Below are 13,778 nucleotides of genomic sequence, written 5' to 3' on the forward strand. Positions count from 1 at the left end.
CGTTGATGGGATGGACCATGGATTGGCCATATGTGACGTTCAACCAGCTCTGGTGGTGACGTGCACCTTGGCCATCCACTATCTGTGACCTTCAATGGGTCTTCGTTGATGACATGGGACCATGGAGTAACCATATGTGACGTTCAACCAGCTCCACTGGTGACATGGACCTTGGCCATCCACTATCTGTGACCTTCAATGGGTCTTCATTGATGGGATGGACCATGGAGTGGCCATATATGACATTCAACCAGCTCTGTTGATGACATGGACCTTGGTCATCCAATGTGTGGCGCCTTCAAGGGGACTTCGTGTGGCTTCCCGCCCGACGCCTGCTGCTACGGGGAGGTCCTCGTCAGCGCCCACCGGTTGGGGCCCGCGGAGATGCGGAGGCGCTGGGAGATGGTGCGGAGCGCCGGGCCGCGGCCGTGCTCCGGCGTGCAGAGGGCGCTGGGGATGGCGCGGTGCAACGCGCTCGCCGCCATGGAGAGACTATGGGGGTGACATGGGGAGCAGAGCTTGGTTATGGACCAGGTGGGTCTTCGTTGATGGGATGGGACCATAGAGGGTCCATATGTGACGTTCAACCAGCTCTGGTGGTGATATGGACCTTGGCCATCAACTATCTTTGACCTTCAAGGTGTCTTCATTGGTGCGATGGACCATGGAGTAACCATATATGATGTTCAACCAGCTCTGTTGGTGACGTGGACCTTGGTTATCCAATGTATGGCACCTTCAAGAACTCTCCACTGATGACATGGGACCATGGAGTGGCCATATGTGACGTTCAACCAGGTCCACTGGTGACGTGGACCTTGGCCATCCACTATCTGTGACCTTCAGTGGGTCTTCGTTGATGACATGGGACCATGGAGTAACCATATGTGACGTTCAACCAGCTCCACTGGTGATGTGGACCTTGGTCATCCACTATCTGTGACCTTCAGTGGGTCTTCATTCATGGGATGGACCATGGAGTAACCATATATGACGTTCAACCAGCTCTGGTGGTGACATGGACCTTGGTTATCCAATGTGTGGCGCCTTCAAGGGGACTTCGTGTGGCTTCCCGCCCGACGCCTGTTGCTACGGGGAGGTCCTCGTCAGCGCCCACCGGTTGGGGCCCGCGGAGATGCGGAGGCGCTGGGAGATGGTGCGGAGCGCCGGGCCGCGGCCGTGCTCCGGCGTGCAGAGGGCGCTGGGGATGGCGCGGTGCAACGCGCTCGCCGCCATGGAGAGACTATGGGGGTGACATTGGCACCGGAGCTTGGTTATGGACCAGGTGGGTCTTCGTTGATGGGATGGGACCATAGAGGGTCCATATGTGACGTTCAACCAGCTCTGGTGGTGATATGGACCTTGGTTATCCAATGTATGGTACCTTCAAGGTGTCTTCATTGGTGGGATGGACCATAGAAAGGCCATATATGATGTTCAACCAGCTCTGTTGATGACATGGACCTTGGTTATCCAATGTATGGTACCTTCAAGAACTCTCCAGTGATGACATGGGACCATGGAGTGGCCATATGTTACGTTCAACCAGTTCCACTGATGACATGGACCTTGGTTATCCAATGTATGGTACCTTCAAGGTGTTTTCGTTGATGGGATGGACCATGGATTGGCCATATGTGACGTTCAACCAGCTCTGGTGGTGACGTGCACCTTGGCCATCCACTATCTGTGACCTTCAATGGGTCTTCGTTGATGACATGGGACCATGGAGTAACCATATGTGACGTTCAACCAGCTCCACTGGTGACATGGACCTTGGCCATCCACTATCTGTGACCTTCAATGGGTCTTCATTGATGGGATGGACCATGGAGTGGCCATATATGACATTCAACCAGCTCTGTTGATGACATGGACCTTGGTCATCCAATGTGTGGCGCCTTCAAGGGGACTTCGTGTGGCTTCCCGCCCGACGCCTGCTGCTACGGGGAGGTCCTCGTCAGCGCCCACCGGTTGGGGCCCGCGGAGATGCGGAGGCGCTGGGAGATGGTGCGGAGCGCCGGGCCGCGGCCGTGCTCCGGCGTGCAGAGGGCGCTGGGGATGGCGCGGTGCAACGCGCTCGCCGCCATGGAGAGACTATGGGGGTGACATTGGCACCGGAGCTTCGTTATGGACCAGGTGGGTCTTCGTTGATGGGATGGGACCATAGAGGGTCCATATGTGACGTTCAACCAGCTCCATTGGTGATGTGGACCTTGGCCATCAACTATCTTTGACCTTCAAGGTGTCTTCATTGGTGGGATGGACCATGGAGTAACCATATATGATGTTCAACCAGCTCTGTTGGTGACGTGGACCTTGGTTATCCAATGTATGGTACCTTCAAGGGGTCTCCAGTGATGGGATGGGACCATGGAGTGGCCATATGTGACATTCAACCAGCTCTGGTGACGATATGGACCTTGGTTATCCAATGTGTGGCACCTTCAATGGGTCTCCAGTGATGGGATGGACAATGGAGTGGCCATATGTGACATTCAACCAGCTCTGGTGACGATATGGACCTTGGTTATCCAATGTATGGCACCTTCAATGGGTCTCCAGTGATGGGATGGACCATGGAGTGTCCATATGTGACGTTCAACCAGCTCCACTGGTGACGTGGACCTTGGCCATCGACTATCTGTGACCTTCAAGGTGTCTTCATTGGTGGGATGGACCATGGAGTAACCATATGTGACGTTCAACCAGCTCTGTTGATGACATGGACCTTGGTTGTCCAATGTGTGGCACCTTCAAGAAGTCTCCAGTGATGGGATGGGACCATGGAGTGTCCATATGTGACGTTCAACCAGCTCCACTGGTGATGTGGACCTTGTCCATCCATCTTCTGCAACCTTCAAGGGGTCGCCCTTGATGAGATGGGACCAAAGAGTGGCCTTGGGTGACATTTGGCCCCCCTCAACCAGCTCTGGTGACAACATGGACCTCGGTCGTCCACCATCTGCAACCCCCAAAAGGTCTCCATGGATGGGATGGGACCGAAGAGTGGCCAGATGTGACATGAGGTGACCCGTGACCACCTCCAATGGTGACATGGACTTGGGTTGTCCATCACCAACAACCCCCAAAGATCCAACCTTGATGGGATGGGACCGAAGAGTGGCCATGGGTGACAAGAGGTGACCCGTGACCACCTCCAATGGTGACATGGACTTGGGTTGTCCATCACCAACAACCCCCAAAGATCCAACCTTGATGGGTTGGGACCGAAGAGTGGCCATGGGTGACAGGAGGTGACCCGTGACCACCTCCAATGGTGACATGGACTTGGGTTGTCCATCACCAACAACCCCCAAAGATCCAACCTTGATGGGATAGGACCGAAGAGTGGCCAGATGTGACATGAGGTGACCCGTGACCACCTCCAATGGTGACATGGACTTGGGTTGTCCATCACCAACAACCCCCAAAGATCCAACCTTGATGGGATGGGACCGAAGAGTGGCCAGATGTGACATGGTGACCCGTGACCACCTCCAATGGTGACTTAGGTTGTCCATCACCAACAACCCCCAACGCTCCAACCTTGATGGGACTCTTGGGATGGAACCAAGGAGCATCTCCAGCTTTGGGCCACCACCTTGGTGCCACCGTCACCAATAAAAGCCACATGGGGCCTCCAACGCGTGGCCTCTCCGAGGGAGGGGACAGACACAGCGGGGAGGGGACACGGAGCAGCTTTAATGGCCGCGGGTGACGGTGACAACGCGGTGGCCCCGGCCGCGCTACTTCTTGAAGCGGTCGAGCGCCGAGCGCCGCGCCGGGGCCACCGCGTTGTCCTTGTCCCTCTGCTCCCGCTGCTCCACGCTCTTCCGGATGGCGGCCTGGGAGGAGGAGGAGGAGGAGGATGACGAGGGGACAAAGGCCACACAGGGGTGACACGGGGGACACAAGGGTGACACGGGGACAGCGGGGACATAGGAAGACATGGGGGACATACAGGGGGGACACAGGGGATATGAGGGGACACGGGGGGACACTGGGGACACGGGGGGACACTGGGGACATGGGAGTCGCATGGGGGGACACAGGGGACATGGGGGCACACAGGGACATGGGGAGGACACAGGGGGACATGGGGGGGACACAGAGGGGACAGGGAGGGACACAGATTGACACAGGGGACACAGAGGGTCACAGGGGTGACACACGGGTGACACAGGGGTGACACGGGTGACACGGGGACAGCGGGGACATGGGAAGACATGGGAGACATACGGGGGGGACACAGGGGACATGAGAGGACACAGAGGGACACAGGGACACTGGGGACATGGGAGTCACACAGGGGGGACCCAGGGGACACGAGGGGACACAGAGGGACATGGGGGGACACAGAGGGACATGGGGGGGACACAGAGGGGACAGGGAGGGACGCAGAGTGACACAGGGGACACAGAGGGTCACAGGGGTGACACGGGTGACACAGGGGTGACACAGGGGACACAAGGGTGACACGGGGACAGTGGGGACATGGGAAGACATGGGAGCCATACAGGGGGGACACAGGGGATATGAGGGGACACGGGGGGACACTGGGGACATGGGAGTCACACAGGGGGGACCCAGGGGACATGAGGGGACACAGAGGGACATGAGGGGACACAGAGGGACATGGGGGGGACACAGGGGGACATGGGGGGGACACAGAGGGGACAGGGAGGGACGCAGAGTGACACAGGGGACACAGAGGGTCACAGGGGTGACATGGGTGACACAGGGGTGACACAGGGGACACAAGGGTGACACAGGGGGACATCGGGGACATGGGAAGACATGGGGGACATACAGGGGGGACACAGGGGACATGAGAGGACACAGAGGGACACGGGGACACTGGGGACATGGGAGTCACACAGGGGGGACCCAGGGGACATGAGGGGACACAGAGGGACATGGGGGGACACAGAGGGACATGGCGGGGGGACACAGAGGGGACAGGGAGGGACGCAGAGTGACACAGGGGACACAGAGGGTCACAGGGGTGACACGGGACACGAGGGTGACACAGGGGGACAGCGGGGACATGGGGGACATACAGGGGAGACACGGGATATGAGGGGACACGGGGGGACACTGGGGACATGGGAGGACATGGGAGTCACACGGTGGGACACAGGGGACATGGGGGGACACAGAGGGGACAGGGAGGGATGCAGAGTGACACAGGGGACACAGAGGGTCACAGGGGTGACACGGGTGACACAGGGGTGACACAGGGGTGACACAGGGGACACAAGGGTGACATGGGGATAGTGGGGACATGGGAAGACATGGGAGCCATACAGGGGGGACACAGGGGATATGAGGGGACACGGGGGGACACTGGGGACATGGGAGTCGCATGGGGGGACATAGGGGACATGGGGAGACACAGAGGGACATGGGGGGACACAGAGGGTCACAGGGGTGACACAGGGGACACGAGGGTGACACAGGGGGACAGTGGGGACATGGGAAGACATGGGGGACATACAGGGGGGACACAGGGGATATGAGGGGACACGGGGGGACACTGGGGACATGGGAGTCGCATGGGGGGACACAGGGGACATGGGGAGGACACGGGGACTTGGGGGGGACACAGAGGGGACAGGGAGGGACGCAGAGTGACACAGGGGACATAGAGGGTCACAGGGGTGACACGGGTGACACAGGGGTGACACAGGGGACACAAGGGTGACACGGGGACAGTGGGGACATGGGAAGACATGGGAGCCATACGGGGGGACACAGGGGATATGAGGGGACACGGGGGGACACTGGGGACATGGGAGTCGCATGGGGGGACATAGGGGACATGGGGGGACACAGAGGGGACAGGGAGGGACGCAGAGTGACACAGGGGACACAGAGGGTCACAGGGGTGACACGGGTGACACAAGGGTGACACAAGGGGACAGCGGGGACATGGGAAGACATGGGAGACATACAGGGGGGACACAGGGGACATGAGGGGACACGGGGGGACACTGGGAACATGGGAGTCGCATGGGGGGACACAGGGGACATGGGGGGACACAGAGGGACATGGGGGGACACAGAGGGACATGGGGAGGACACGGGGACATGGGGGGGACACAGAGGGACATGGGGGGACACGCGGCGGGTGACACCGAGGGGACACTCACGCGCAGCTCCTCGTGGGCCACCTTCTTCTTGCGCCGCAACGCGTTGCCCTTGGCCTTGCGCCGCGGGCGGAAGCGCCTCTTGGCGTCGGGGTCGAAGCCCTATGGGGACAACGGGAGGTGACAAAGGGTCCCCGACGGTGACAACGGGATGTCCCCAAATGTCCCCAAGCTCACCAGCCGCTCCGCCTTCTCCCGCCGCTTCTGCTCCATGCTGGCCGTGTCCACGCGCTCCAGCTCGGTGGGATCCAGCGTGATGAGCTCGGCGGGGACCTGCGTGACACCGTGTGACACCCGAGCGTCCCCGAGCGTCCCCGAGTGTCCCCAAGGTGTCCCCAAGGTGTCACCTTCTCCAGCAGCGCCTTGACCTCCCACTCCTGCCGCTGCTTGCGGCTCCGGTACGGGTTGCTCTCCAAGGCGTCGAAGTTGGCCTCGCCGGCGCCTGCGGTGGCACGTGTCACCGCGGTGTCCCCGCGATGTCCCCACGGGGGTGGTGGCACCTACCTGGCACCAGGAGGCTGGTGAAGCCCTGGCCGTGGCCGGCGCCCAGGACGTCCTCGTAGGGACAGAAGCGGAGGCCGTGCGCGGGTTGCGGCAGGCGGTGGCACAGGTAGGGCCTTGGGGACAGGCGGCGCGCGGGGTCCTCGTACACCTTGGGGACAGAGCGGGGACGTTTGGGGACATTCAGGGACATTTGGGGACATTTGGGGGATGTTCGGGGACATGGGGGCACTTTGGGGACAGGCGGCGCGCGGGGTCCTCGTACACCTTGGGGACAGCGAGGGGACGTTTGGGGACATTCGGGGACATTTGGGGACATTTGGGGGATGTTCGGGGACATGGGGGCACTTTGGGGACAGGCGGCGCGCGGGGTCCTCGTACACCTTGGGGACAGCGAGGGGACGTTTGGGGACATTCGGGGACACTTTGGGGACATTCGGGGACACTTTGGGGGCACTTTGGGGGCATTGGGGGCCTTGGGGATAGGCGGCGCGCGGCATCCTCGTACACCTCGGGGACACGCCGGGACCACCAGGGCCACCTCGGGGTCACCCCAGGGACGTCCAGGGCCACCTCGGGGACACCCAGGGCCACCTCAGGGCCACCCCAGGGATGTCCAGGGCCACCTCAGGGACACCTCAGGGACACCCAGGGCCACCTCGGGGCCACCCCAGGGATGTTCGGGACCACCTCGGGGTCCCCCAGGGCCACCTCAGGGCCACCTCAGGGCCACCAGGGCCACCTCAGGGCCACCTCAGGGACACCAAGGCCACCTTGGGGACACCCCAGGGATGTCCGGGGCCACCTCGGGGTCCCCCAGGGCCACCAGGGCCACCTCAGGGACACCCAGGGCCACCTCGGGGCCACCCCAGGGCCATCCAGGGCCACTTCGGGGCCACCCTGGGGACACCCAGGGCCACCTTGGGGCCACCCCAGGGATGTCTGGGGCCATCTCGGGGACACCCGGGGCCACCAGGGCCACCCACCTGCACGACGTCCCCGCAGGTGGCGCCCTCCTCCACCCCAGGGACACCCCGGGGCCACCTCGGGGCCACCAGGGCCACCTCAGGGACACCCTGGGGACACCCCGGGCCACCTCAGGGACACCCTGGGGACACCCAGGGCCACCTTGGGGCCACCCCAGGGACGTCCAGGGCCACCTCGGGGCCACTCAGGGCCACCAGGGCCACCTCGGGGACGTCCTGAGCCACCTCGGGGCCACCCAGGGCCACCCCAGGGATGTCCGGGGCCACCTCGGGGTCCCCCACGGCCACTTCAGGGCCACCTTGGGGCCACCCGGGCCACCTCGGGGCCACCCTGGAGACACCCAGGGCCACCTCGAGGCCACCATAGGGATGTCCAGGGCCACCTCGGGGACACCCTGGGGACACCCAGGGCCACCTTGGGGCCACCCCAGGGACGTCTAGGGCCACCTCGGGGACACCCTGGGGACACCCAGGGCCACCTCGGGGACACCCTAGGGATGTCCTGGGCCACCTCGGGGCCTCCAGGGCCACCTCAGGGACGTCCGGGACCACCTCGATGCCACCCCAGGGATGTCCAGGGCCACCTCGGGGACACCCCAGGGCCACCAGGGCCACCTCAGGGCCACCCAGGGCCACCCTGGGGCCACCCCGGTGACGGTGCCACCCACCTGCACGACGTCCCCGCAGGTGGCGGCCAGCGCCCCGCGCTGCGCCCAGTCGAGGTGCCCGGCGCCCCGCGGCAGCCGCAGCGCCCGCAGCGCCCGCCTGCACCCCAGGGACGGCCGGGGCCACCAGGGCCACCCAGGGCCACCCCAGGGATGTCCAGGGCCACCTCAGGGCCACCTCAGGGTAACCAGGGCCACCTCAGGGATGTCCAGGGCCACCTCGGGGACACCCAGGGCCACCTCAGGGACACCTTGGGGCCACCAGGACCACCCTGGGGCCACCAGGGCCACCTCAGGGACACCCAGGGCCACCTCCGGGCCACCCCGGGGATGTCTAGGGCCACCCCGGGGCCACCCAGGGCCACCTCAGGGATGTCCAGGGCCACCTCAGGGCCACCTCGGGGTCCCCCAGGGATGTCCGGGGCCACCCTGGGGACACCCAGGGCCACCTCAGGGTCACTCAGAGGCACCTTGGGGCCACCCCAGGGATGTCTGGGGCCACCCCGGGGCCACCCAGGGCCACCCCGGGGCCATCTCAGGGACACCCCAGGGATGTCCGGAGCCACCTCGGGGACACCCTGGGGACACCCAGGGCCACCAGTGCCACCCACCTGCACGACGTCCCCGCAGGTGGCGGCCAGCGCCCCGCGCTGCGCCCAGTCGAGGTGCCCGGCGCCGCGCGGCAGCCGCAGCGCCCGCAGCGCCCGCAGCGCCCGCAGGTCCCACAGCCGCAGCTGCCGGTCCAGCCCGGCCGTGGCCATGTACCTGCGGGTGACAACGACAACCGGGTGACAACCGCGTCGCGCTTGTCATTGTCACCCCCGGTTGTCACCGTGTCACCCACTCACGTGCCCGTGCGGTCCACGGCCACCGCGCGCAGGGCGCCGCGGTGGCACAGCATGCGGGCCAGCGGCTCCTTGGCGCTGGGGCTCCACAGTGTCACCGTGCCTGTCACCAGGGGACACACAAAGAGGGGACGTCAGGGACAAGCTGCTTGGGGACACCGTGGGGACAGCGGGGGCAGGTGGCACGCGGGGTACCAGTTGGGGACACAGGGGACATTTTGGGGGCAGGTGGCATCCTCATACACCTTAGGGATGGCACAGGGACACAGGGGACACTTTGGGGACAGGTGGCGCCCTCCCACACCTCGGGGACGTTTGGGGACACCTTGGGGACATGGGGGCACTTTGGGGGCAGGTGGCACCCTGCTACACCTTGGGGACAGCACAGGGGGCACTTTGGGGACATTTGGGGACATCGGGGCACTTTGGGGACAGGTGGTGCCCTCCCACACCTTGGGGACATTTGGGGACATAGCAGACACTTTGGGGGCACGTGGGGCCCTCCCACACTTTGGGGACGTTTGGGGACACACTGGGGACACCTTGGGGACCTTCGGGGACATGGGGGACACTTTGGGGACAGGTGGCACCCTCCCACACCTCGGGGACATTTGGGGACACACTGGGGACATAGGGGACACTTTGGAGGCACGTGGGGCCCTCCCACACCTTGGGGACGTTTGGGGACACACTGGGGACACGCTGGGGACCTTCGGGGACATGGGGGCACTTTGGGGACAGGTGGCGCCCTCCCACACCTTGGGGACATTTGGGGACACTGGGGGACATGGGGGCACTTTGGGGGCAGGTGGCACCCTCCTCCACCTCAGGGCCATTTGGGGCCACCGGGGGACACTTCGGGGACACTTCGGGGCCACCTTGGGGACACTTTGGGGACACCTTGGGGGCAGGTGGCGCCCTCCTCCACCTCGGTGACACCCAGGGACACCCCGGGGCCACTTTGGGGACACCTTGGGGACACCAGGGGACACTTTGGGGCCACCAGGGGACACCCTCCTCCACCTCGGGGCCATTCAGGGCCACTGGGGGACACTTCGGGGCCACCTCGGGGCCACCCCGGGGACACCTTGGGGACACTTTGGGGCCACCTTGGGGACACTTTGGGGCCACCAGGGAACACTTTGGGGACAGGTGGCACCCTCCTCCACCTCGGGGCCATTTGGGGCCACCGGGGGCCACTTTGAGGCCACTTTGGGGCCACCTGGGGACACCTTGGAGCCACCTTGGGGACACCTTGGGGGCACTTCAGGGGCAGGTGGTGCCTTCTTCCACCTCAGGGCCATTCGGGGCCACCCCGGGGCCACCTTGGGGACACTCTGGGGACACTTCGGGGCCACCTTGGGGCCACCAGGGGACACCCTCCTCCACCTCGGGGCCATTCAGGGCCACCGGGGGACACTTTGGGGCCACCTTGGGGCCACCTCGGGGCCACCTTGGGGACACCAGGGGCCACTTTGGGGACACCCTGGGGCCACCTTGGGGACACCCTCCTCCACCTCCCCCCCCCACCAGGGGACACTTTGGGGACACTTTGGGGACACCTTGGGGACACCAGGAGACACTTTGGGGCCACCAGGGGACACCCTCCTCCACCTCAGGGCCATTCAGGGCCACTGGGGGACACTTCGGGGCCACCTCGGGGCCACCCCGGGGACACCTTGGGGACACTTTGGGGCCACCTTGGGGACACTTTGGGGCCACCAGGGAACACTTTGGGGACAGGTGGCACCCTCCTCCACCTCGGGGCCATTTGGGGCCACCGGGGGCCACTTTGAGGCCACTTTGGGGCCACCTGGGGACACCTTGGAGCCACCTTGGGGACACCTTGGGGGCACTTCAGGGGCAGGTGGTGCCTTCTTCCACCTCAGGGCCATTCGGGGCCACCCCGGGGCCACCTTGGGGACACTCTGGGGACACTTCGGGGCCACCTTGGGGCCACCAGGGGACACCCTCCTCCACCTCGGGGCCATTCAGGGCCACCGGGGGACACTTTGGGGCCACCTTGGGGCCACCTCGGGGCCACCTTGGGGACACCAGGGGCCACTTTGGGGACACCCTGGGGCCACCTTGGGGACACCCTCCTCCACCTCCCCCCCCCACCAGGGGACACTTTGGGGACACTTTGGGGACACCTTGGGGACACCAGGAGACACTTTGGGGCCACCAGGGGACACCCTCCTCCACCTCAGGGCCATTCGGGGCCACCAGGAGCCACCTTGGGGCCACCCCGGGGACACCTTGGGGCCACCAGGGGACACTTTGGGGACACCAGGGGACACCCTCCTCCACCTCCCCCCCACACCGGGGGACACTTTGGGGCCACCTTGGGGACACCTTGGGGCCACCTGGGGGCCACCTTGGGGCCACCTTGGGGGCAGGTGGCGCCCTCCTCCACCTCGGTGACACCCAGGGACACCTCGGGGCCACCTTGGGGACACTTTGGGGCCACCTGGGGACACCTTGGGGGCACTTCAGGGGCAGGTGGTGCCTTCTTCCACCTCAGGGCCATTCGGGGCCACCCCGGGGCCACCTTGGGGACACTTTGGGGACACTTCGGGGACACCTTGAGGCCACCAGGGGACACCCTCCTCCACCTTGGGGCCATTCAGGGCCACTGGGGGACACTTCGGGGCCACCTTGGGGCCACCCCGGGGACACCTTGGGGACACCAGGGGCCACTTTGGGGACACCCTGGGGCCACCTTGGGGACACCCTCCTCCACCTCCCCCCCTCACCAGGGGACACTTTGGGGCCACCTTGGGGCCACCTTGGGGACACTTTGGGGACACCTTGGGGGCAGGTGGCGCCCTCCTCCACCTCGGTGACACCAAGGACATCCCGGGGCCACCCTGGGGACACTAGGGGACACTTTGGGGCCACCAGGGGACACCCTCCTCCACCTCGGGGCCATTCAGGGCCACCGGGGGACACTTCGGGGCCACCTTGGGGCCACCTTGGGGCCACCAGGGGACACTTTGGGGACACCCTCCTCCAACTCGGCGCCATTCAGGGCCACTGGGGGACACTTCGGGGCCACCTTGGGGACACTTTGAGGATACCTTGGGGACACCTTGGGGACACTTTGGGGACACCAGGGGACACCCTCCTCCACCTCGGGGCCATTCAGGGCCACCGGGGGACACTTCGGGGCCACCTTGGGGACACCTTGGGGCCACCCCGGGGCCACCTTGGGGGCAGGTGGCACCCTCCTCCACCTCAGTGACACCCAGGGACACCCCAGGGCCACCTTGGGGTCACCAGGGGCCACCTTGGGGACACTTTGGGGACACCTTGGGGACACTTTGAGGATACCTTGGGGACACCTTGGGGACACTTTGGGGACACCAGGGGACACCCTCCTCCACCTCAGGGCCATTCGGGGCCACCAGGAGCCACCTTGGGGCCACCTTGGGGCCACCTTGGGGACACTTTGGGGCCACCTTAGGGACACCTTGGGGCCACCTTAGGGACACCTTGGGGACACCTTGGGGACACTTTGGTGACAAACCGTTGCCGTGGCCCAGGTGCACCACGGCGGTGGCCGGGTTCTGCGCCAGGACGCCCAAGCGGCCACCGCGGGTGCAGGTGGCGGCCACCTCCTTCCCCACGGCCACGTCCAGGTACTGCAGGAAGCCGCTGGCGCTCTGTAAGGTGACAAGGGACATCAGGACCGTCCCCTGGGTGACAAGGGGACACCGGGGACGTGTCACCCACCGCCGTGGCCAGCAGGAAGTGGTAGGGCAGGAATGTCATCCGTAGGATTCCCGGGAAGCGCTGGAGACAGTTGAGTTCCAGCCCTTGGTTGTCATAGACGTGAAGCCACCTCTTCTGGGCCACCGCGAACATGGTCTCGGCGTGGAGCCACCTGGTGACACCGGTGACACCGATGACACCGGTGTCACCTACGGGTGACGCCGCCGCCTGTCGTGTCACTCACGCCACGTCCGTCACCGTCTCCATGACGTTGATCTCGCACGAGAGGGACTTGGTGACCCAGTCGAGCGCCGCCACGTGGCCCCGGTGGCCCCCCAGCAGCAGGTGCCTTGGGGACAAAAAGTGACAACGGGTGACACCACGGAGGGGACACACGCATGGGGACAGGGCCACGTGGCCGCTCTCACCGTCCCGTTCGGGTGTAATCCAAGCGGTAGGGCCCAAATTGCTCCAGTTTCAGCTCAAAATGCTGCGAAACGGGGACAAAGGCGGGTGACGCTTTTGTTGTCCCCAATGTCCCCTCCCGGTGTCACCTGAGGGTGGCGGTCCCACCTTGGCGGCGCTGGCGATGTCCACGGCGGCCGCGATGTCCCCTTGGGTGACGGTGCAGGTGTCCTCGCCGGGGTCGGCCTCCAGGAAGCTGCGGGGACAGGGAGGTGACAAAGGGACACGGCGGGGACGGAGGGACGTGGGGGGACACAGAGGGACATGGGGGGGACACAGAGGGACACGGGGGGACATGGGGGGGGACACAGAGGGACATGGCAGGGGGACACAGAGGGGACAGGGAGGGATGCAGAGTGACACAGGGGACACAGAGGGTCACAGAGGTGACACAGGGGACACGAGGGTGACACAGGGGGACAGCGGGGACATGGGAAGACATGGGGGACA

The 13,778-nt window shown here is 64.8% G+C and overlaps 1 protein-coding gene across 1 annotated transcript; it reads right to left on the reverse strand.

The window, feature by feature from the left end:
• Positions 1 to 3,749: 3,749 nt before the first annotated feature.
• LOC148591713 (WD repeat-containing protein 46-like) lies at positions 3,750 to 13,524 on the reverse strand (the record flags this gene model as incomplete). The annotated part of the gene is made up of 12 exons (XM_088537100.1): positions 3,750 to 3,848; positions 6,156 to 6,254; positions 6,330 to 6,425; positions 6,500 to 6,594; positions 6,657 to 6,804; positions 8,916 to 9,069; positions 9,153 to 9,252; positions 12,679 to 12,814; positions 12,885 to 13,035; positions 13,108 to 13,212; positions 13,292 to 13,353; positions 13,437 to 13,524. Coding segments are annotated over 12 exons (1,333 nt in total), but the record flags the coding sequence as incomplete, so codon positions are not given.
• Positions 13,525 to 13,778: the final 254 nt, after the last annotated feature.

Source organism: Tinamus guttatus, unplaced genomic scaffold (assembly GCF_059628265.1).
Source record: "Tinamus guttatus ecotype Peru unplaced genomic scaffold, ASM5962826v1 Tinamus_guttatus_pri_ptg000729l, whole genome shotgun sequence".
Classification (NCBI taxonomy): Eukaryota; Metazoa; Chordata; class Aves; order Tinamiformes; family Tinamidae; genus Tinamus; species Tinamus guttatus.